Source organism: Cenococcum geophilum (assembly GCF_001692895.1).
Source record: "Cenococcum geophilum 1.58 unplaced genomic scaffold K441scaffold_31, whole genome shotgun sequence".
NCBI lineage: Eukaryota > Fungi > Ascomycota > Dothideomycetes > Gloniales > Gloniaceae > Cenococcum > Cenococcum geophilum.
In genome coordinates this window covers 565,344-588,650 of record NW_027137589.1, presented here as the reverse complement: position 1 = coordinate 588,650, position 23,307 = coordinate 565,344, and the positions used below count along the sequence as shown (strand labels likewise).

General features: G+C 45.6%; 7 protein-coding genes across 7 annotated transcripts; 4 read left to right on the top strand and 3 right to left on the bottom strand.

Moving 5' to 3' along the window:
• Nucleotides 1-862: 862 nt before the first annotated feature.
• Nucleotides 863-2,143, bottom strand: K441DRAFT_569365 (uncharacterized protein; the record flags this gene model as incomplete). The annotated part of the gene is made up of 3 exons (XM_067643859.1): nucleotides 863-1,691; nucleotides 1,750-1,999; nucleotides 2,110-2,143. 3 exons carry the CDS (start codon nucleotides 2,141-2,143, stop codon nucleotides 863-865), a joined length of 1,113 nt encoding a protein of 370 aa, XP_067502118.1.
• A 544-nt stretch (nucleotides 2,144-2,687) lies between these two features.
• K441DRAFT_662721 (ferrichrome-type siderophore transporter) lies at nucleotides 2,688-5,509 on the top strand. Its single transcript, XM_067649089.1, has 13 exons — nucleotides 2,688-3,028; nucleotides 3,079-3,162; nucleotides 3,215-3,290; nucleotides 3,341-3,405; nucleotides 3,475-3,579; nucleotides 3,631-3,694; nucleotides 3,745-3,774; nucleotides 3,823-4,148; nucleotides 4,200-4,257; nucleotides 4,304-4,397; nucleotides 4,448-4,635; nucleotides 4,688-4,747; nucleotides 4,797-5,509. Exons 1-13 carry the CDS (start codon nucleotides 2,819-2,821, stop codon nucleotides 5,162-5,164), a joined length of 1,728 nt encoding a protein of 575 aa, XP_067502117.1. The 5' UTR covers nucleotides 2,688-2,818; the 3' UTR covers nucleotides 5,165-5,509.
• Nucleotides 5,510-6,375: 866 nt separating this feature from the next.
• Nucleotides 6,376-9,011, top strand: K441DRAFT_639585 (HEC/Ndc80p family protein-like protein; the record flags this gene model as incomplete). The annotated part of the gene is made up of 3 exons (XM_067646583.1): nucleotides 6,376-6,420; nucleotides 6,481-8,498; nucleotides 8,557-9,011. The coding sequence occupies 3 exons, from the start codon at nucleotides 6,376-6,378 to the stop codon at nucleotides 8,753-8,755; spliced, it is 2,262 nt and encodes a 753-aa protein (XP_067502116.1). The 3' UTR covers nucleotides 8,756-9,011.
• A 2,918-nt stretch (nucleotides 9,012-11,929) lies between these two features.
• K441DRAFT_175718 (uncharacterized protein) lies at nucleotides 11,930-13,015 on the top strand. Its single transcript, XM_067640343.1, has 3 exons — nucleotides 11,930-12,284; nucleotides 12,343-12,748; nucleotides 12,803-13,015. Exons 1-3 carry the CDS (start codon nucleotides 12,036-12,038, stop codon nucleotides 12,919-12,921), a joined length of 774 nt encoding a protein of 257 aa, XP_067502115.1. The 5' UTR covers nucleotides 11,930-12,035; the 3' UTR covers nucleotides 12,922-13,015.
• Nucleotides 13,016-14,125: 1,110 nt separating this feature from the next.
• On the bottom strand, nucleotides 14,126-15,411 carry K441DRAFT_175714 (uncharacterized protein). The gene is made up of 3 exons (XM_067640342.1): nucleotides 14,979-15,411; nucleotides 14,410-14,923; nucleotides 14,126-14,330 (listed from the first exon to the last, which is right to left on the bottom strand). Exons 1-3 carry the CDS (start codon nucleotides 15,316-15,318, stop codon nucleotides 14,276-14,278), a joined length of 909 nt encoding a protein of 302 aa, XP_067502114.1. The 5' UTR covers nucleotides 15,319-15,411; the 3' UTR covers nucleotides 14,126-14,275.
• Nucleotides 15,412-16,645: 1,234 nt separating this feature from the next.
• K441DRAFT_678771 (uncharacterized protein) lies at nucleotides 16,646-17,414 on the top strand (the record flags this gene model as incomplete). The annotated part of the gene is made up of 3 exons (XM_067651187.1): nucleotides 16,646-16,699; nucleotides 16,755-17,138; nucleotides 17,361-17,414. 3 exons carry the CDS (start codon nucleotides 16,646-16,648, stop codon nucleotides 17,412-17,414), a joined length of 492 nt encoding a protein of 163 aa, XP_067502113.1.
• Nucleotides 17,415-19,497: 2,083 nt separating this feature from the next.
• Nucleotides 19,498-19,683, bottom strand: K441DRAFT_662713 (uncharacterized protein; the record flags this gene model as incomplete). The annotated part of the gene is made up of 1 exon (XM_067649088.1): nucleotides 19,498-19,683. A coding segment is annotated over one exon (186 nt), but the record flags the coding sequence as incomplete, so codon positions are not given.
• Nucleotides 19,684-23,307: the final 3,624 nt, after the last annotated feature.

The following is a 23,307-nucleotide window of genomic DNA, read 5'->3' as shown; positions in this document are numbered from 1 at the left end:
ATCTAGGCTGTTTTCCTTCTTTAAGTACGATTTTATAGTTATATTGTTAGTCTTTTAGTAGCTTAATAAGTTTCTTTTATAAGAATACGAATAGTTATTTAGAGTACTCTATTAGTACCTTTATAGCAGGGTTAATGTACTTCTTTAGTACTAAGGCCTTTTTAATATCGGCTATTAAGAGATGACTATAATAATATCCCTTATATATATACCTCTCCTACCTAAATCGTTATCTCCTAACGACTCCTAAGACTTTTTATTCCTTACTATCTTTAAAATAAGGACGTATAAAGTAATCGTATAAGCTTCTTATCCTTACTATAAGCCTAAGATAGTAAAAAGACTCTATCCTAGTTAAATAAGACCGTTCTCGCCTACTTAGATAAGTAGTGTAGTAGGGATTAGACTGATAACTCTTAGGTAATATAGCTCTCTTACGCCCTCCTATCTATTTAGTTCTGTTCGATAGTTCTTTAGATATCTACGAGGGCTTTAGTGGTTTCGATTGAGGCACGAGAGCATATGAATTATAACATGGCTGGCTTACACTTGCTCGGCCTGATTCTCCTTGCGAATAAAATCGTTCTGACCTGTGCGTCTGGATTGGACCTTCTAGAGGTGCAAAGTAACTCCTTAAAGACCTGATTATAAATTTGCTTGAAGAAAGCTGGAAGATATCCTCAGAATATTGTAATTTTCTACGAAAATCTCGGAAAGATGACTTAAAAGAGATCGTTGTGTAGTATTACTCCATATATCATGAAAAACTAAGACTTAAAATAATACAGACCCAGAATCCGCCATCTAAGTCTATTCATATCCCTACTCCTCGTATCAGTGTTCTCCTCGTCCGCTTCATGCTTTAAGTATTAGTACTGGCTTCAGTAGCCGTTCCACTTTCACTTGTGTCTTTCTTCTCGGCCTCCTGGTTTTTCTTCGCTGCTGTCATTTGCCACACCGGAATAACTGGCTTTCCATTCGTTAACCTGCCGTACGAAGAAGTCTGTGTCCTTTCCGGTGTTGAAACGGCTGGGGTAGCAGAGGAAGCAGCACTGACACTTCCCTGCCCATCAGTTGCGTTGCTCGCACCACCCACAGGCCCGCCCACCGCAGGCACTGGCTGTTGAGCTACAGTGGGCGACGAAGCGCCGTTCATGTTGGGAGTTGACGCCTGAGGCATGCTGTACACACTGGCGCCGGAGCTCGTAGACCTTATAGGGCCCGCACTCATACGGTTTCCGACGAGTGTCTTTAGGCTCTTCAGTTCAGTTCCTAGCTCCTTTAGCCGGTTGTCTGTCGTCTCCTTGTGCGCGTCTAGTGCCTTTGGGATCAACTCTCTGAGACTCCGCACATCATCCTCGATCCTCCTGTTGTCATCCCCTTGCCGCTTCGATGATTCTTTCAAGCTTCCAAGCACACTCTCCATCTCTGAGAGCGCATTATCCAGTCTGTTCGTGCGGGCTTCTTCAGAGGCTTTGAGAGCGGCGGTATCGGTGTTTAGTTGGTCGAGAAGAGCAAAGGCACGCGTGAAGGACTCGTCAATAGAGGCTTTATCTTGAGCTAGCTGGGGAGGCGTTGGGGGCGAGATCATGGGGAGGATATAGCGCTTTGCGGTGAAGTAGAGACCATAACTCACACCACTCATCACCGTGGCCATGATGAACCAGTCACGCCAGTCGCGTTTGGGGAGTCTTAGCGCAAATATGTCAGCTATCAAGCGCGGTACTAAACATCCAGAAGCCAACTTACTCTGGTGGTGGCGGCTGCTGCCAGTATCCGGGTGGGTATGCACTATAACCTTGTGGAGGTGGCGGAGGAGGTTGTCTGTAAGCATAGTTTGATGGCGCAGAACTTGACGGCGTTTGAGAGCTGGCATAGCTGGAGTCTTCCGAAGCACGTGTTAAGGAGAGATCTATCTCTTCCTGTGTGAGGTTCTTCGATTGCAGGAAGGCGATGCGCTTCTCAAGAGGCGCGTTGGCAACAGAAGGGTCTTGAAGAACTGCATGGAGGTATTAGGATGACATTGATATACCGGATTGCTCTATGTTAAACTTACAAGAGACCTGTGGTTTAATCAGAGCGGTGGTCTCGCAGCGGGGACAACCGAACTTACAGCAGACGAGATGAGGTCCTCGCGGACCATTTTGGCTACCTCGACCTCAAAGCGAGGCGCATATAGAGCTCAAGAAGAAGAAGGCTCGTGAAGACAGTTAGAGCTGGGCGGCCAGCTATAGATGGCAGGGGACGCGATGGCAGGGCGAAATGTTGGAGGCCGGAAATGCCTCGGCTGCCGCTTGGGTCGGGGCAGTCACGTGCATGTGGTATGTGGCCAACACCAAGCCTTTCTCTCCAGCCCCCCACGATATCCGCATGCCGGTTCACTGAAAAGCCTAGGAAATGTCCTGCTAGGTGCGTTTTTCTATATCAAAATTGCCAATTCTAGCTAACAATGGTCATGATCCCTTGGGGTCTTTTCTGGTTTGCTCGGCAACGGGCTCGCCGACCAATGTAACCCAGCGCTGTGTCACGCCAAGCAAATCCCAGGTCGGCTCCGTGGGATTAAGTGGATCATCTTATCAATCTAATCAGTTTCTCTCCTTGTACCCTGTCAAACGGTCATCGACGGTTTTGTTCCCCTTTCGTCGTGATTGGCGTGTCAAAATTTTCATGACAGCTCCGGTTTGATCTGATAACTTATGGTCTGATTTAATGTTATCAATCGATCTTATAAGCCGGGTGCGCCCACTCCTCCGATATGATATATTGCATGCCAGCACCACCACTTTCTTGCCCTTAATCTAGTCAATTCGTTGCCCCAATGTCCGGAGAGTTGAAAGGCAGAGATCCGGCGGTAACGCAAGACAGACATGACGAAATTCTCCTCACAGGCGAGATTAGCCCTGGAGTCCGTCGGATTGAGGTCGTTTCTGCCCACATCACCTTGATCGATCGAATCTTTCTATTCATTGGGGTTTTTCTAATTGCTTATGTCTATTCTCTTGACGGCATACTTCGTTATACTTATCAGGTTTGTCTACGATGATCTTTGGCCATTCAAATCAATTGACGCTTGGGCAGCCCAATGCCACAGCTAGCTTCGCTCAGCACTCTTTACTGGCAACCATAACGGTCCTTCGGAGTGTCATCGCTGCCGCAGCTCAGGTTCGTGATTCTGAAGGCTTGAAGTTGGCTTGCTGTGCTCAGGCGTTTCTAGCCTACTGCCGCCAAAATCGCCGATGTCTTCGGCAGAGTTGAACTGGTCCTTGTATCAATTGTATTCTACATAATCGGTTGGTAGTATTAGTACCTTATCAGTATCGTGTTACTAATAGTGACTTAGGCACTATTGTCGAAGCCACCTCAACCGGTGTGAAGTCCTTCTGCGCAGGCGCCGTGCTGTACCAAGTATTTTCGCACTCATCCGAGGACTCATGTTCCACATAGAGGAGTACGTTCACTAATCCTTCACCGCAGATCGGTTATACCTGTGTTATTCTACTCGTCGAAGTCATCATTGCGGATGTGACTTCTCTTCGATCTCGTCTGTTCTTCTCATATATTCCTGCTACTCCATTCATTGTAAGGAGCCACATAAGCCTCTGTGACCGGACCCTCCACTGACAACTATAGATAAATACTTGGGTTAGCGGTAATGTAGCATCTACGACATTAGCAAATGCAGGATGGCGGTGGGGTGAGTTTTTCATTTGCCTCTGCAGACAAGCAGCGCTGAGTAGTAATTAGGTGTTGGGATGTGGGCGATCATTTACCCAGGTACGTATCTTCCTTCTCAGTCTAAAGCCATTCCTAACGCAAAACTAGTCTCTGCATTGCCGCTCATTATCGCGCTCTTCATTGCCCATCGACGGGCCAGGAAGACGAGCGGACTTGCCGACTATAAGACTCCTTACCAGATGCTTGGATTTCGGCGTCTCTCCACCTCACTGTTTTGGCAACTGGATGTGGTGGGCGTCATTCTACTCATCGCCGTATTTGCTCTCATTTTAGTACCACTTACAATTGCGGGAGGCGTGAAAACCAAATGGAAGACTGCCCATGTTATTGCTCCACTCGTGGTTGGTGTACTTTGCATGCCAGTTTTTATTCTATGGGAGAAAAAGTGTCGTCATCCTATGGTGCCCTTCAAAGTATGAATCAATCTCTATCCTATGTTTATCTTACTAACTACTAGCAACTAGCTTCTGCAAGACCGTGCTGTTTGGGGAGCGCTTGGGATTGCTATGATGCTTAACACTGGTACGCTCGATCTCCTATTGTTACTAATGAGTGCTAACTCGAACAGCTTGGTATCTCCAGGGTGATTACCTCTACACTGTCTTGATTGTTGCCTTCAATGAATCGGTTAAGAGCGCTACCCGAATCTCTTCCTTATACAGGTAAGGTTATTCTCCAGCGCGACCTATTATCTTCCTATTAACACGAGAAGCTTTGTCTCCGTTATTACGGGTGCGATCCTGGGTCTTATAGTTTTCAAGGTCAAACGACTGAAACCATTTATCATCTTCGGCACCATCCTCTTCCTCGTCGCCTTTGGGTTGCTGATAAATTACCGTGGTGGATCCGGCTCCTCAAGCCACTCTGGCATTATTGGCGCCCAAGTATTACTTGGGTTAGGTAAGCTGAGCGCAATGTACACTGTATATGTGTTCCAGCTAACATTTAGTAGCGGGCGGTTTCTTCCCTTACCCTGCGCAAGCAAGCATTCAAGCAGCCACAAAGCACGAACGTTAGTTCACCCTCCTTATCCCTAACACATACTCGCTAATAAAACTTAGACGTCGCCGTGATAACCGGCCTCTACCTCGCCTCCTACAACATCGGATCCGCTCTCGGCAACACCATCTCCGGTGCCATCTGGACGCAAGTGCTCCCTTCAGAGCTCCAGAAGCAGCTCAAAAACTCCACTCTTGCTATCTCAGCCTACGGTGACCCCTTTACCTTTGCCGTGAATTACACCATGGATACGCCAGAGCGACAGGCGGTTGTTCTAGCGTACAAGCATACGCAGAAGCTGCTTTGCATCACGGGAATCTGCCTGTGTGTGTTGCTAATTGCGTTCTCATTGGTAATTAGAAATCCGAGATTGAGTAAGGAGCAGAGCTTGCCAGACGCAGAGGGAGAGGCGACAAGAGGAGGCTCCTGAAGTTAGGAAGGAGTAAGAGAGGAGTGAGCTGTTCTGGTGGGGATGGTGTACTTGCGACCTTGGGCGTGCGAGTTCAAAAACTAGCAAAGGGATGACCATGTAGGACTACCATTGATGAACTTTAGAGGGGTATACCAATTCATTAATACAAGGTGTCTCGAAATGACGTTCACCCCGGAGGAAGATAATACAAGATTGTGATGCGATTTTCATTTCCCTGGTTTGGGTTGTGTTCATGAGTATGTTCTGCTAGCTGTCCGAAATCAACCCCATTTATGCGCCCGGCATGCTGATTTGAGTATTGCCGGGAAGCCAAGCAACCCCACCTTCCCACTCTTTCCCCCCGGACCTGTCGTCCTTCATCTCCATAAGGAAATTGAAGATCTTGAGTTCGATTCATCGTGGGTGACGAAGATGAAATGGGGTGATGCTTATTGAAAAGAAATCTGATTATGCTATGTAGTGAATATCGCAATATCGCAGCAGATAGCGCAAAAGGATTTTGCTAGGGAAAACGATGGCAAACAAAAAGGAACCTGAAACCCAAAAATATAAATAACCCAAGCATCCATCAACTAAAGTGCTCGATGAGCAGTTTACCAGCCTTTTTGGCTACTCCGACGTTGTGGTCGGAGCGGCCAAAAAGGGTGGTTTACAGTTCGTCGAGCATCCTGGTTGGTGGGTGCCTGCGCGCGAGAAAACTTAAGAGCTTTATAAGCCAAGGGCCGTTAGCTGGGCCTTCGTGGAATCATTCCACCATAGATTCGCGCTTTCTAGGCAGAACTTATGCCCATACTGTGCGGTGATGGATGTTTCGGGTTGCTGAGGGTGGGCACTCTTCGCAGATTTCAAGAGTAAGGGATGATTTTAGACGATTCCGTGGCCTGAGAGGTAAGTGGATGGAATCAGACATGCTCTCACAGAGGCTATAGAGATCCTCTATGTAATATTGAGATGCGAAGAGACAGAATGCCACTGTGACGACCTGTCGTCCAGGCGGTGGACTTTCCTAAGGAACTCGTTGATCCAATGAGAGAGCCGTTGCTAGGCTGATGGCTGTCTTGGCGCTATTTTCAATCACAACAAAGCTCCCTAGCCAAACATTGAACACCAACATCACATAAACGGCATACTAATCATCATCGGATGAACTACAGCTCTTAATATTGCAACAACTCAGGGAATAATTGCCTGCGAATTTAGATCCACCAATGGCCCAAGAAACGGGCATTTTCTCTGTGCGCCGCCCGCGCGAGGTAGGTCTCCCACGCGCAACTTCCTCAATTCTTGCGCCTAATTTCTAATTCAGGGTACAGACGCTCGGCGGCCTTACGCATAACATCTCCGCTATTCCAATGCCATCCTCAGCAATGAAACGCTCCAATTCAATATCTAACATGCAACAAGGAGGCGGAATCCCAGGACCCTTCACCGCGAACCACGCGCGCTCAGCATCAGGATCGCGAATGTCTCTAGCACCCGGCCGCCCAAGCCAGCCTGTCTTTCAGCGCTCATCCTCAGGGAACAATCTGGCAGACCTAGGCTTCCAGTCCGTACACCGCAACTCCACAAACAACATGTTCGGCGCAAACAGCACAGGCGGCGGACGGAAAAGCTTCGCGCCAGGCGCAGGTCTGACCACACCAGCATCAGCACTCAGCCTAGAGCAAAGCACACAGCGACGCAGCAGCGTCTTCAAAGCGCGGCCCTCGTCCGGCGCAGGCTCGATGGGCGGACACCACCAGAGCTTCTTCGCGACGGCGCCGGTGCCCTCTGGCATCCCGACGGACCCGCGACGGCTGAAGGATGCCTCGGTGCGCGCGCAGATGGCGCAGGAGCTGATGGAGTATCTCACACACGGCAACTTCGAGATGGACATGAAGCACTCGCTCACGCACAAGTCGATGACGTCGCCTACGCAGAAGGACTTCAATTGCATGTTCCAGTGGCTGTACCACCGCATCGACCCGTCCTACCGTTTTCAGAAATCGATCGATGCGGAGGTCCCCGCGCTGCTGAAGCAGATGCGCTATCCGTTTGAGAAGTCGATCATGAAGTCGCAGATTGCGGCGGTGGGTGGGAATAACTGGTCGACGTTTTTGGGTCTGTTGCATTGGATGATGCAGCTTGCGCGGATGATGGATCAATACAGCGTGGGGTCTTACGATGACGCGTGTTTGGATGCTGGACACGATGTGAGCGGGGATCGCATCATTTTCGACTTCTTATCGGACGCGTACAGGACGTGGTTGCAGGTCGAGGATGAAGATGACGATGATCCGGAGAAGCTGGTGGCACCGCACGTCGAGGCCATGGCTGCGAAGTTTGATGCCGCGAACGCGCAGCATCTTGAGCAGGTCAAATTGCTTGAGGCCGAGCATAAGGCGCTGCAAGACCAGATTGAAGAGCTAGGGAAGAGTGGGCCGCGGATTTCGAAGCTGGATGAGCAGATCAAGATTCTTGAGGAGGATCGTGTTAAGTTCGAAAACTACAACAACAGCATGGAAGCGAAGGTTGAGAAATACGCTAACCGAGCTAAGCTGCTTGAAGACGAGATCCGCAAAATCGAGGCTGAATTAGAAGAGGCTGAAAATGAGAAGCAGAGTCTGCAGGAAGTCGTTGACAGCAGAGGCATCACGATCACTGACATCGACCGCATGAACACCGAACGCGAGAGGTTACAGAAAGGTGTCGAATCGACAGGCATCAGGCTTGAGGAGAGCAAAAAGAAGGTGGCCGAGAAAGAAGTTGAAGCATCACGGAAACTCGATGAGCTGGAGCAGACAGTGGAAAAATACAACTCGCTGGGCTACCAAATCGGCATAATACCGTCCACAGCGGTCAATGCCAAAGATCAAGACTATGAACTCATTATCACTATCAATGAAGGCCCGAACTTCTCCGGCTCCCAAATGGGCACCTCACAGTCCCCAGATTCTTCCGACCGCCTGCTCGCAGACTCTGGGAATGGCTACCAGCCGCATCACCTCCTCAACCTCGACCTACGTGGCACGGTCAAGAATAATATCCTTACTCTACGCAAGGAGATTGGCGAGCGGCGCAATGCGGCGCTGGAAGCCGACATGAACAACCACGACCTGCTCGACAAGATCAAAGAAGCAATGGACGACAAGCAAGCCGAGGTCGAGGGCTTAGGTCACAAGGTCCGGGCTGCGGAAGAGGAGTTCGAGAAGACGAGGGAGATCACGAATGCGCAGAAGATGGCGTCGGACGCGCAGATCGAGCGCATGGAGAAAGAGCTCGCGAAGATGAGGGCGGGCTTAACCGAGTCGGTACAGGTTATGGAGCAGAGGGAGATGAGTACGAATATTGAGTAAGTTTTCCAAGGCACATTCAAAAAATAATATGGCTTGTTACTGACGCCTTACTAGATATGAACAACTTACGCTCCGCGCGGCTGCGTTACGCGAAGAACTCCACACTGAGATCGAACGTATGCTGAATGACATCATTAAGTTCAAAGTACATATCCAGAAGAGTCTAGAAGACTACGAGCAATTTGTCGCTGAGGAGGTAGAAAGGTCGTGCGAGGAGCAGGAGCTCGGCGATGTTGAGGACGTCGAAGGCTGATGCGCCTCACTAATCCAATTCCGGTTCAGTCTTTGTAGGTATGGGTGATTTTCAAGGCTTTTGGGGCTAGAGTAGCGCATACATGACGCCGCTGGCGTTTCTGGGGTTCATTCTGATGACTTTGGATACGGGATATTTGGATGTTCGGATATTCGGATCTTGGGATATGGCGCCGGGATTGGCTCTAGGATAGGGCGTTAGCCGGGACGAGGATGAATACCTCTTTAAGCATAGCACATATTAATTCGTTGCAGATCTAGAATTGTTATGAGTAACTTGTTGCGCTCTGATCACGTGCTGGATTGTAAACTTGCCTGATATAGTTAATCAGCGGCGAACGCATGGTGGGCTGCTATTGAAATGCGGAAGTGGCTTCATTGATAGCCTTGTAGCTATGACTGATATTCCAACCGAAAGCTTTGACACAGGCCGGCTTCGCACACGGATGATTTCTGGATGCTTGTCCATTGTAGCAACGAGTGACATGAAATGTTTCAGATGATTCTAGATGGGAATGCGCGTACAGACTCTTCACCCATTATATGGTTAGTATTAGCCAATATAGAGTCGGAGCAGGACTAAATATAGCTCTGGATCCGCATTTGACTGGGTAAACGGGCTGTACCGTATAAAAGTTTATAATTCGGTTTAGTAAAACCTGATAATAACGACCTGTGGACATAATAACAAAACCCCTTCACAATACAAGCCTGCATGGGCATTATCGGCACTCCGGCTTCCGACGACATCGCAAGCTTCCACCACATATACCAGCACACCTAACTAGACTATGAGACGGTCGATGGGTCTGAGACCTTACCTAAATAGGCGTAAATACAACCCACCACGCCCAATTTTAATACACCAATATCCTCCGTATTAAGGTACGAACTGACTACCCGGTGAGATGCCACGGTAGTTGATTATGGTTTAATGTACATCCAATACAAGGGTAACACGTACGATTAGATACTCTCCGCACTAATTTCAGCTAATGGGCAGGAGAATCAAGTTATTTTAAAAACTTACTTCTCGGGAGGGTGTCTAGCTCGCTCGAGGATATCCCTTGTAGCAGCGGCATTGAGAGGCGGGATTAGCAGGAAAAGCAGATGCGTACAACACTCCTTTCCGGACATTCTACACATGACATGACCTATCGATCAAATTGCCTAGATTCGGAGCCCTTTAGCACTGAATTGGGCCCAAAGCCTGTATCGGCAGATGGTAGTAGCCGTGCATTTCCAAATGGGATGCAAAGAGATGGTGTACGTACACACGTAAATCCATCTCAGTCCCTCGCCCTGAGGCTTCCAGCTGGACATGGGTACAGTCGATTTTTACAATCTCACCACATCACGCAGGCGAGCAGAAGCTGTGGCAGACCGTGCGTAAGCCAATAATATGGAGTAAATTAGCAGCCGTAACAAATTATGAAAGCGTAAAGCTAAACATATGTCTACTGTAGTGCTGCTAAAAGACGTAGGCATTGTTATTTCGTCTACCACGACTTCTCCATTTTCCTTCAGCCTCGAGTTTTCCCTCAAATATTACTGTTAAGCGGCTTGCCCCGCCAATGGAAATCGAAAAATTTATAACACCAGAGGCCGTGCGGGATCTGCATGCGGGAAGATGCTATCGCGTCTCGATGGATCAACATTCGCGCTAGGCTTTACCTACAAGGGGGCTACCTGAGCGGGCCAACTGCGCTCCCTGCTAGTTTTAATGGCATTATAATGATATCCTATAAAAATAGTGTACACACGGCTATAACGCCACTAAAACTAGCAGGGAGCGCGGTTGGCCCGCTCAGGTTGCCCCCTTGTACGCAGGCCACTGGTTCGCCGTGAGCCCCACACCGCCCAATATTAATTTCCCTCTACCTAAGGCTGTCGTGTCTCATAAGCACAAACGGCGAACGTCAAAGGTCAAAACTTCGGGAAGCCGAGTGGTCGAGGTGTTTTGACGTGTGCAGCTCCTGGGCGTATCTTCTTATGTGCAGCTACTTTTCTACCGGGTGGGAATCACATGGGGAGGTGTTTTGCGCCATTCTCCGACATGGCAAGATGCGAGATGGTGGTCTGCAAGACATTGCCACCAACGGGCCCGGCGTTCTGCCTTCGAGCTTGAGGCTTCAGAGCAACACGTGCCATCCGCGTAGCCTACTGCAGGAACGGCATTATTGGCGTGCCTTTTGTACCCTAGCAGGCCACTGGAAAAGCACTCATCTTACAGGGTGTGCGAGCTCCGGCGCCTCCCCGTCACACACGCAATTTCGCTAATATTTAGTCAAGTGCACCATCTAGCGTACAGCACCCCGGTGTGTTTTATTAACTTTCCCTTAAACAACAAAATACCAAAACTTCCCCTACAAAAAGGCCGTGCAGACGTGGCTACGCTAACCACCGGAATTCTCGAGAGGATGTACACCACCCTAGCGCATCCGGTTTAAAGTGCGTGTTGATCTCGGTGATCAAACGGCAGAGTTATACCTTTTGAAGTAATACGCACGGCCATTATAACGTATTATTTTACTTTTTTAGGTATAAATCTACGCATTTTGATTAGCGTGATCAACACGCTCTTTCAACCGGATGCGCCAGGGTGGTGTAGATAGTGCACTTACAACAAAGGCTGGAAGCAAGGTATGTACACTTACAAGAAAGGTAAAGTCTTTAATTTTTAAGCTTAATTGCGAAAGCGAAATTGCATATGGCCGCGTTGCACAACGGGGAGACGCCGGAGCTCGTACACCCTGTGCCATATCATGCCGGAGCAGGGGTTTGGGGCTTGGTAGGTCGTGCCTGTACCTGAATACTACATGCCATGCGAGTCACAGCTTGTCACTTCGGCACATTCGCCAATGACTAGGCACCCCATGGCAATGCCCACGATCGAAGGTACCCCAACGACCGGAAACACCACTTATAATAAACACCCTCATCTTCCTGCGGCTTCCCGGAAATCGAGATATTCTCGAGGCCTGCCGTCGTCACACCTGAGCTCAACAACGTCGCTTTCACCTGTCACACCTCTTCCGTCTGCGCAATTGTCGGTTCTACCTTTATGAAGCCTGTGTTACCATCTTCCATCCAAACCAACCTTCCTCGCGGCGTCTTTCCTGTGGCTGCAGACCACCTTTTGACATCTCACACCGATACATTTTCACCGTTCTCCCCTCCTTCGGCAGCCGCGGTATCAAAAGCCAGTTCCCAACACTAGTACACGGGTACACAAGTACAGCGCTAAAACGTACACCTCAATTCCCTCTGCTCTTGGAGACATGGACGACTCAATTCAACCGCACAGTCATATCCAGAGCAGGTCGACCACAGTTCAGGATGCGGTACCACAAGCAACCCTCCCGAGCATGACAACGCCGAACGATCCTCCTGCTGCACAGACACACAGCCCCGGTGTTTGCGCCCTCGTCCCTTCAGATGCTCTGACGCTCAGGCGCGTAAAATATCCGTTCTATCGCCTCCGCTGGAATATTGCTAGCCTTGTTGTATCGTGTTTTCTTTGGGAAAAGGTACTACACCAATATTTTTGTTTGGGTATAATTGAGAAAGCTCATTCGCAGAGAACAGGCCAGGTTTGACCGTACTATACAGTTCGCTGTTAGAGATGGTAACCAAGACGTTATATGTGCTGCGGGTGGCATGTTGGACTCGGGTCTCCCCATAACATTCCTCTCGTGCGAGTATTTCAATGAGCATCTCAAATCACTACGAGTGCAAGTTGAGGTGTTCCCCGATGGCCCGAGAACCATCTTCCGCACTATAGACGGGAAAGAGGTCAGGTCGACTGGTAAACTAAATATGCGATTCCGTGTTGAGGGGAGTAGAAAGTTTATCAACGCTTCATTCTTTGTGTCAGAGCATCCTATCCAAGGCTGCGATGTCCTGATCGGGGAAGATGTCATTGGTGAACACTGGCGACTCGTTCCTGTGGGGGCTCCCGGCTTTATTGAGCCACCACCTAAGCTAGTACCCAGTAAGCCTTAAGAGCCTATTGCACATTGCCTTCTGGTCTAACAGTAAGATATAGAACACGAACGGGACAAAGCTTTACAGACGAAACAGGAAACCTCAATCACCGATCATGACATCAAGCGTGTCATCAGAGAGCAGCACCTTCAGAATGGAACAGCACCACCGCCGTCATAGCCGCTAGCACGTTAGGTGCTCTTAAAGATGTCAACTGCACATACTATGTAATCGCATCATGACCATTTCTGACGCAATGACTGTCCACAACTCCACCCGCAAGCCTATCATCGCCCAGGACCCACCATAACCTCCGACGTCACGAGCATTTGCTAACACGATACCATAAGATCACGACGTCATGACAGATGCTTAATACACTCCAAATTTGTACTGGAACCTATCATCAGCATAACCACCTTCACAATTCATCTGCCTGCACGTCAACCCTTCCATACAAGCTCCGATGGCAGGCGCAATCCAGCTACTTAGTCGTTCATATTCATCTTAATCCCCAATACCTCTTTTCAAATTCAATACACTTCAACACAAGCGCAAGTCTCCTTCAAATGTCACCATAGTTGCTGTTCAGCATCGCTTCGAGAGGGAGCCCATTTTTTCTTGACTTTTGTCTATACGGATGCACGTTTCCTTTTCTTAAAAAGAAATAATTAATGAAAAAAGAAAAACCACATGGTGTTCAACAATAATCCTGCATATCTCATTTGTATTATACAACCTGCATCTTTTTATTTTGTATATTCACAAGTGTGTGACTTTGTTCATGTTCATTTGCGCTAAGACTTTATTGGAGTTTCGGGCACATGACGACCACCGTGACTGAGGTTATCTTAGCGGGCAACTATTGCCTAATTCTTTGGTTTGCCAATAGAGGTATTCGGGCATTACTGTGGTGTTAAGGGTAAGTTTTGGGCCAAGCTGCTAAATACGCTAAAGCGCTATGTTATTTATTAACAGTGTCTAAATTACCTAATCTACTACTATTTTATATGGTCTCTTTCTGCGGTAACTATATCTAGACAGTGTTAATGTATTTAATTAATTAACTCGTTAAGCTGTTTTATAGCATACGCCACGAAAGGTAAGACTAGCGGCTTGGCCCAAAACTTACCCTTGACACCACAGTACGCTAGCCGGCAGGGCGCATGGCGGCTTTGATATCTTCTCAAGGGGTCTGTAAAGCATTAGCTGTAGCATGGCATCGTGTACTAGCGGGCATCGTGTACTAGCGGGCAGCATTTTTCATTCTCTCCTGGGCTGGTGGGGAGGTGGGAGAAAAGGTCATACGAGAAGTCATACGCTGTTAGTCTAAGCCGAGCTCTTCGGCTACAATGTCACTGAGCTTTACACTTAACTTAAATTTGTGCTGCTCTATTTATGCTAAATGCCTCGAATCGCAGTGCTTTTTTCTATTTCCTTCTATTGGTCTAGCTCTGCGATACGGCAAAATGCATCGATCAAAACACTGGCCAAAGTTCTGCGCCTCGAGCAACCGCTACACATTGACTATCCATTATTTCCGGTTGTCGCGTTCGTTCCATTGGCTCCGACGAATACCACCTGAACAGCTGCGAACCTATGGCAAGTCAGATGAGACATTATGTGCCCAACACTTTTCTCAGCGCCAGGGAATAATTAAAAACTCACGCAGCGGTAACAGCAAAAATCTCGCTCCTTCTAGCATTTGTGAAGCCCAGGAGACAGAGCGAGATGATAACGTTGAACCCAGCGATTACAGTCAGCCGTGCGAGCATCGACCTAACGCGGTATAAGATGATGATTGAAGAAACAGGCAGCAATGAGGCGAGGGTGCTGGTAATCCAGTATGTAATGCGCAGCAGCTTGCTGTTGGAGTATACAACCATGCCGTGGACGGGCGACGGTTCACGCCTGCGGTGGCCGCCGCACCAGAAAAATATCTTCATGCCTGTACCGGTTACCCAATTCGAGAATGGATCTTCGGTATGTCGGGGCTGCAGAGCGACGAGATCTGGGGCGTGCGATTTTGGCTCATCCAGCGAGCCCCAGATGTCCGCATCTGGGCCTGTCATGATAAAAGGGCCCATTTCGCGTGTTTCCATGTAGCCCTGGAGGTATTTAAGGTCATACTTGGAGGGCTCCGGCATGCTGGTGAGGGCCGATTGCAGTTTCAAAGCTTTGTCTAGTTCATGAAACCTCAGTAACAACTCATCTTTCCAAAGCGACCATATGCTTACTATACTCCTTCAGTTTTGCCTTGATTTTTAACACCAGCCTTAGCTGTCTATCATCTCCCTTTGTCGTTGGGTTGTACAGAAAAAAGCAGTCACGGGAGTATTTGCTCTTATATGGCTGTTTGCTCCGGCTATCCTCCAGCTCGAGTTCCCGGAGCTCTTCCTCCAGGTGGATAAGTTCAGATTGCATGTAGAGCAGCATCTGAGCGTTCAGTGTCCCAAATCGGCGGAAGATAGCCATCTCTGGGACTATTCCCATCCTCCCGCTGAGTTTAGGGTACCCAGGAATTAGACCCTGCAGAGGGGTCGCAGCGGGTGGTGCTTTGGCGCCTTCATTTGCCATAGATAACGTCTTGCTAGAGTTTAGAATTTTTTGTCAAAATGTCAAATCACACCGACTTCACAAGGCGCAAGACAACAGATCGGAGAAAAAGCGAGCCCTTTAGAAGGGAGGTTTCTGGGTCTAATAGTGCGTGGAGAGATGGCTTCGCAGCCTTGTGAAAAAACTGTGAGAATAAGCCGGCGAGGATTATGCAGCAATGCATCCATCTGTAGTCGTTGGCAGCTTTCGAAAGGCTGAGAAGATAAAGACCGTCTGCTCCTCCACCACGCTTGCAGCTGAGGCCCGGATTCGACTCGCAGACATCCCCCAGCAAGGCGTAACACAACTGACTCCTATGGGCTGCAATTCTTGATAGGTTTGCGGGATTGGCGCCCTGCAGCACAAAGTCGAACACCGTCGGCGAGCGCGAGAAGAGGCAACCAGATGAGACTTTATGCACTTCCAGGTCCTTTTGTGATTATGACCCTCGTGAAGGATGCCTCCAGTTAAATACCCCAAGATATAGATTTTGTGCGGCAGGCCGTGCCGACTGTGATTAGGGTTCTGCACTTTAAAAATTGGGGACATTAGGGACTCTTGTACAAGTACAAACGCCAGTGTGTTGCGAGAATACACGTGTGTGGATCGCACGAATAAAAATGAGAGGCTGTGCCTGTATGTCTGGGAGAGGCATGCTGCAAGGTATAATGCATGCTGAGGAAAACAGTGCATCTTCTCAACGTCGATGGCATAAAATAATTCGTTCTTCAAGAGAAGGCCAATCCGAAATTGGAAGGTCGTACCTAACCAGATGGCTATTAAGCCAATAATCGTGGCCTCCTATGTTTCGCGCACGGCTCCACAACGGTTGGGTCCCTGTGCTGCTCCTGCACAGACACCTTCACAGCGCAGATGGTTAAAGCGCTAAGCACCGGATGGAGCTGTTCCGACAGTGCGTTGCCTTGCCAGCCTACTCATTGAGCGATGAGATATGTATCATAGAACTCATAACCAATCATCTCAATAACACTTCTGTCAAGAGACTCGAAATCAGCATGGTGATTCTACTATACGGAGTATTCAGGTAACGTAGGCGATACTCAGCCTACTAGACGCGTGCATTGTATGACAAACGCAGCCTCGGAAAAGCAATTCAAGGAAGGCGGCAGAATGAAAGGCTAGCGCCACATTCTGGCCTTATGTTATTTCAGCCAATTAGCCCCCCATCCAGACATAAAACGGGTGAGCCTGCACGCTGATTCCTGAGCAGCTGCGCAATTTTTAGTGTGCTTCATCGTCCCAGTTCACTCTTTGCAAGAGCGCATACGCACAGGCATATGTTGTTATTATGCCACAATGGATGTCGACCCAAAGTTATTATCTCGGGAGATCACGTCTGAAGGTATTTCCTTGTTTTTCTGGCCGAAGATGAGATAAATTGCTCACTAATTGACCAGTGCAGCCTTGATAACCGCCTCCGGCCTACCATTGATATCTACACCAACCTAAACACCGATCCACCATCCTCAAGATTAGCAATCTTATCCCTCGACACCAGATCCGATTTAAGTCTCATCTCCAAAACGCTTGTCAACGAAGTGTTAGGCCTCGAGATTCACCTATTTGACAAAGAGGGAAGCGCAGCAGAAGATCGACTAGTCATTGTTGATAGATGCCAAGTTCGCTTGCAGGGCTATGTAGATATACAGTGGAGCATAACTAGTGCGCCTCGAAAGACGTATATCACACGCTTCCTGGTTCCAGATGTCGAAAACCCGTCCTTTGACGTCGTGCTCTCGCAACAGAGCGTGCAAGAGTACGGCCTAGTAAAATCCAGCTCTGTGAGGCGCCGGTAGCCCCCGGATTGTAATTCGTCCCCATAACTCTTACAAGGTTCTGGATGTTGGCACTAATCCATTCACAGTACAGCTCGTGTTTTTAACCGTTGAGCTTTCGGGCTAGCATTAATTAGTCAGGCAGCTCACAATGGCCCTGACTCTCGATCTGATTATACGCTTTTGTCTCTTGTCGGATGACCCATGTAATATTTTACGATCGTACAGGCATTAACACCCCTCCTGCTATCGCAGTACGACCGCTCCACCCTCTCAGGATGAATTCACGGATAAATTCACGATACATGTCTGCATAATTGCTTCATGCTCAAAACACTATTTTTTTCAAAAAGGATCTATGAAGAGTCAGGTGTACATGTATGGTTGACGTTTTTGACACTGGTTCAATCATTTTGGCTTCACGGTTTCTGCCGCAAAAACAAATTTATAATATAGCTGGGAGTTAGTGTTTAGCAAATCGCAATTGTACCATTGATGTACACGGTAGATGATTCAATCTCGGCTGATGTACTGCCCATTTTGTATTGAGAGGTTTTCCTTCTGATAAATTTTGCTGGGCCTCAGTGATATAACTAGCTCGGTTTTGTTGCGTATTTAGCACCTAAATCAAACCAATTACCGAATAGGAGCGCTTGGTCGGTTGTTGGGTTGGTTAATCATGTTGGTAAGGGGAGTACTAGGGCAGTCTCTTTGAGCTCGGCGACGTGCACGTGATAGATCACGTGACAGTGCGCGGGCTACCCTGTAGATATATTCTCGGGCTATCGAGTCACCTTAGATCCTCCCACATAGAGCTTCTTATATTCATTCCGCTTTCTGCCTAGTCAGTGATCTGACAAATCGGATAAACAAGATTGTTGTACTTGTTCACATATGAAACCAACTGAAAGCCGAGTGCACTTATAATACCATATAAGCTTCTTAGCCACGTCGCTGCTGTTTACCGCAATATTTAAGCGTCAAAGACGTCAATGAGGCGCTAGCACCCCTGCCACCGAGCAACTACACTGACAAGAGGCTTCAACACCAAACTCTATACGGTATAGAGCCTCTAGATTGGCTTATGAGGCGTGCAAGAAAACTTGCCACACGAAGGGATGTCAGACGAGATGTGAGAGGATTTTGTATCTAACCAAAGACAGATTACGCGGACCGAGGCCAAGGTAACGTTGGTGACGTGGTTTTGACAGCAGGGGAGTTTTAACGGAAAATCCGACCGTCTACCTAATTAGGGAGGGCACTTTCCTATTTGGGCACACCGCCGGAAAATCTGGCAGTGTTTTGATTTTGGACAGCGGTAGCGGGACACCCCCTAATTGATACACGGACACCCCCCAATTGATACGCGGACACCCCCCAATTGATACGCGGACACCCCCCACCAATTAAGTTTAGGTTCTCCCTAATTAAGTTAGAATATCACGTGAATTTAAGTTGTTTGCATCTGCATCAGTGCGCGACGGTCGCGAGCCCGTACTCAAAATATTATGACCGTAACACCTCGATTGCGCGGTACTCTGTGAGGCGCCGCATGAACTTATTTGGGTACTGCTGCCTCTGCTTGATGTCTACGAACTGCCTGTGAGTATGCCCGCACTCGCGCCTGCGCCCACGCCTGCACCCGCACCCGCGCCCGCGCCCGCGCCCGCGCCCGCGCCCGCGACCGCGACCATACTCACGTGTAGTATACCCGGTATTCTCTTCGAATGCTAATGGCTTATAACAAGTTAATGTATTAACGCAAATAAAGCCAGCTAGGCGGCCGCGGAGGCGCTTAACAGTTAGAGGCTGGGGCGGGAATAGGTAAGGTAAATGCGAGGATAATTTGATTTTCGCGATGCAGATGCAAACAACTTAAATTCACGTGATATTCTAACTTAATTAGGGAGGACCTAAACTCAATCGGTGGGGGGTGTCCGCGTATCAATTAGGGGGTGTCCCGCTACCGCTGTCCTTGATTTTCCGTCACCAAACGTTAGTGTAAGTACGTTTACACTAGGCCAATTGCAGGGGCCGAAGCCTAGTGTGGGAGATTCTGGGCTCGGCCAATCAGAATGTTCTAAACGACCGGGGTGCAGCTGAGCAGGGTCACGGAAAAGTTGAACAGGGTCACCAATGGGGGTCGGCGAAAGCTGAACGGGGCTCTACGTAGCCGAAATAAGTGTCGGTTTGGGGCACGTGCGCATCCACCAAAATCATTGCTTCACGATCGTTTACAACACCACAATACAGCCAAATTAATTCAATATCGAGTTATCTGCCCGTCAGCCCTAATGCACTTATGCAGGCGCTTCGTGTACCAGCTATATATCTCTACAATCTTCTCCTAATCCACTTAGTTCTCCTAAATATCTATAAAACGCTCTAATGCTATATCCTCCTCTTCCACGCGCTTTAAATAGAACTTCTTCTTAATAGGATAGGCTAAGGACTCTATAATTAATAAATCTGGTAATAAACCAGGCAATATTAGAAGCTTTAAGTCCCATTCCTTTACCCAGGCTAAAGACTCCCTTAATTTATGCGCTAAATCTATATTCTAATATAAAGTAATTCCCTTAATATTAAACTTTAAAAGAAGCCATAGTAACACCTACTTAGTATAGGCTTTTAAGTTTATTTTGCCTACCTAGTTATCTACCTTATATAAGAAGAACTTCTTCTAGGTCCTACCAATAATAATAAAAACATTAAATAGTTTAAGATGCTTCTTCTCTCGGGCCTTCTCCTTTTTATCCTTTTTAATAACTCCCTTCTTCCTATAAACATTCTATAGTAAATAGCGGTAAAGATTACTACTCCTTCTCTTAATCCTATAGGTTTCTTCTATACCTAAACTAAAGTAATATTTATTACAAAAAGTAATATTATTCCAGTCCTTAGGATAGGGTCTTTCTTTTAGCTGTAAATAGCACTAATTCTTCCTTTTATCTGCCTACTTTAGGTTAAGCCACTTCTCTTCCTCTATCTTTACATTAATATATCCTTTATCCTTTTTTATAGCTCTTTAAATTAGCTTATTTCTAAGAGGTTAGTAACCTATTCTCCAAGTTAGAACCATTAAAAGATCTTTATAATTTAGGGCCTCTTAAACAATAGTCTGCTATAGGGCTAATTTTAAGTCTTAATTAAGATTAGGGTCGTCTAAATATACAGTAATAGCATAGGTGTCTTCCTTTATAAGGGCTTAATTTCTCCCTCTTATTTCTAGCCTAAAATTATATATAGTTCTACATTGCTTTAAGGCCACAATATATTACTAAGAGCGCTTAGTAATTCTAGTAGCCTGCTATATAATAGCTGGAGGAATAGCCTTACCCAGCAATTAGCTATAGATTTTGGCGTAGAGAACTCCTATACATAGAGGAGTCTTTAAATGCTTATTTTCCCTAGCATTGTGGTATAATTCTAGGGGTAGGGTAAAGTGTTTTACCCGCATCTTTCAAGATGCAGGCTCCTTAGTAACTCGGGCCATAATTAGTAATTATACTAAACAAATTTGGGTGCGAAATGGTGGTGTTATAAGGTTTATTATAATTATAAGGCATGCTTAGGGGGCTTTGTTTAGGTAAGGCGTACACGTGCCCCAAACCGACACTTATTTCGGCTACGTAGAGCGGGGTCACCAATAGAGCGCCGGAAAAAGGTCGGCAGGGTCACACTTTTACCCATATAGAACACGCATTAGTAGCCATATTTAACTTAAGCGACCGCATAAACCAAAATATCTAGGGCATATACTACGCATACACAGGCACATAGGATATATATATATATATATACACACACATACATATATATATATTTACGCGTATTACAGTATATAAATAACAAGTAAAAACTATACTAAAGCAAACGAGAGTATAGTAGGATGGTTAAACGGCCTACTAGTCAGTATATATAACTATATGCTACGCATATACTAAGTATATATAGGCATTCTAGAGCTTACCTAATATTAAATACGAAGACAATAGTTCTTAAAATAATATAATCGGCGGAGAGGGTATTAAAGATAAAGAGGGTAAGGAGGAGGATAAAGAGGGCGAGGGTTAAGATAGTATATAATAGCGGCTTCCATTTTATATAGGTCTCTCTAAGGTAAAACTATATCTAACTTTATATATAAGCTATATATATACTTAGAATAGCTAGGGAACACTTTAAGACTATAGAGCACTTATTAGCTCTAATAGTAAGCATTAAGTTATCGTCTAAGAGGTAATAGACCATATTATAATACCAGAATATCCAGCAACTAGGAAAGAAGAAATTATATACTTTATCTATAAAGCAATACCTCTGCTATCTATAGATATAGATAAAAAAATAGTATATAAGGTTATTAATTGGTATATATTAAAGGTAAGTAATACACATATAAAGTATATGCTATATTTATACATCTAGCAGATTTAATTCTCATTCTATTAAACTGGTAGCCCTAAGATTATATAACTATAGCTTCTTAGTAAAAACAATTAGGAGAGTAAAAAAGTATTTTACTAAGCGTTTAAATGCAGCGGCATTAGACACTGCGAGTACGCCTATAAGGATATACTTTATATATACTTAGTATATAATAGGGTTAAGCTTAAATTAATTAACGACCTCTAAAAGCGTAGTAGTCATCTATACTAGGCAGTAAAGATTAATAAAATGCTTAAGCAAAGCATAAAGAAGTAAGCATTATCTATATATATTAGGTATATACTTATAATATACAGCTACTACCACAGTGTTCTATAATTATAGCGGTAATATATCTACCCTAGTATATAAGAACGTGTATATAGTAAAAACAGACTAATAATATTTTTTCGGCATGGAGTATATATATATCCTACGTATACACAATATATGCTTATTATATACAGGTAGAGTTTATTAGTTATTTTAGCAGTAGTAATACTAAACTATAGCATACTGCCTAGCCTTTATCATTAATAACTGCCTAGGTAGATATTTAATACCTTTAGTTACTTATTAAATATAGAGTTTAGGAAGTTAAACGAGAATATACCTATATTGGACATATAACGTTAAAGCGAAAATATTATAGTATATAATATATATATTGTATATACGCTATATATATGCTAAGCCGACGTAGGATTCAACCACCCGTAAGGCTAAGGTAGGGTAGTAGGCCAAATATATGGTGCATAGTTAGACTACTATATTCCTGTTAATATAGCACGGTATCCTTATATTTACCTTATTACACGAAATTCTTATATATATTATCTACTATATCTAATAAAGCTACTAATCGACCTTGCTAATAATATAGTTAAAGTAATAAAGTAAGTGGATATCCTAAGCCTTACTATACGTATACTCCGTATATGTATAGTATATGCAAATAAAACTACTTACTATTATATAGGTCGATTTATCCTATCGCCGTAGTACTATATTTTATATAGGAAGTATAAAACGCAAACACTACGTGCTGTATATAGTAGTCTTAATATTAAGGATTGAATTACTGCTCTAATTTAAAAGGAAAGGATGCTATAATTTTTAGAGGGGACGGCATATATAGGTAAGTATAGGTTAGACACACGCTAAGTATATATAAAGGCTAAGCGTAGCAGGTATACTACGCAAGTTCTCTATTAATTAATATAAAGAGAACACCAAGTAATAGATTCGGGCAATTTATAACTTTAACAACGAGTATTTCCTTATTATATATTATACGTATACACAAGCTAAAGCATTTTAACGCGTAATATATATCGAAATAAACCTATCATTTAAGATGGTTTAAGGCAAAACGAATTTATTCTTAATTATAGGATAGGATAAGAATTTTAAACGTATATATACCCTATACTATATATATGCTATATATAAGCTAAACACTTATAGGAATTAAGGTGTGGGTATACGCCTTTCTTAATCTAAAAACACGTGCTACGTACGTAAAGATATTTTAGCTAGTATTTAAGGTTTTAGGTAATACTGCTTAATTATTTATACAATTTACATATATTCACGGAACTAGATTTCGCACTACTATAGTTAATATATGTAAGAAATAAGCTAGCGGTAAGTATACGCTCTATATATACTTTATATATACTAAGCATATACTCACAATATAGGCTTTAAAGATTACCTATATATAATTAACCCATCCTATAAA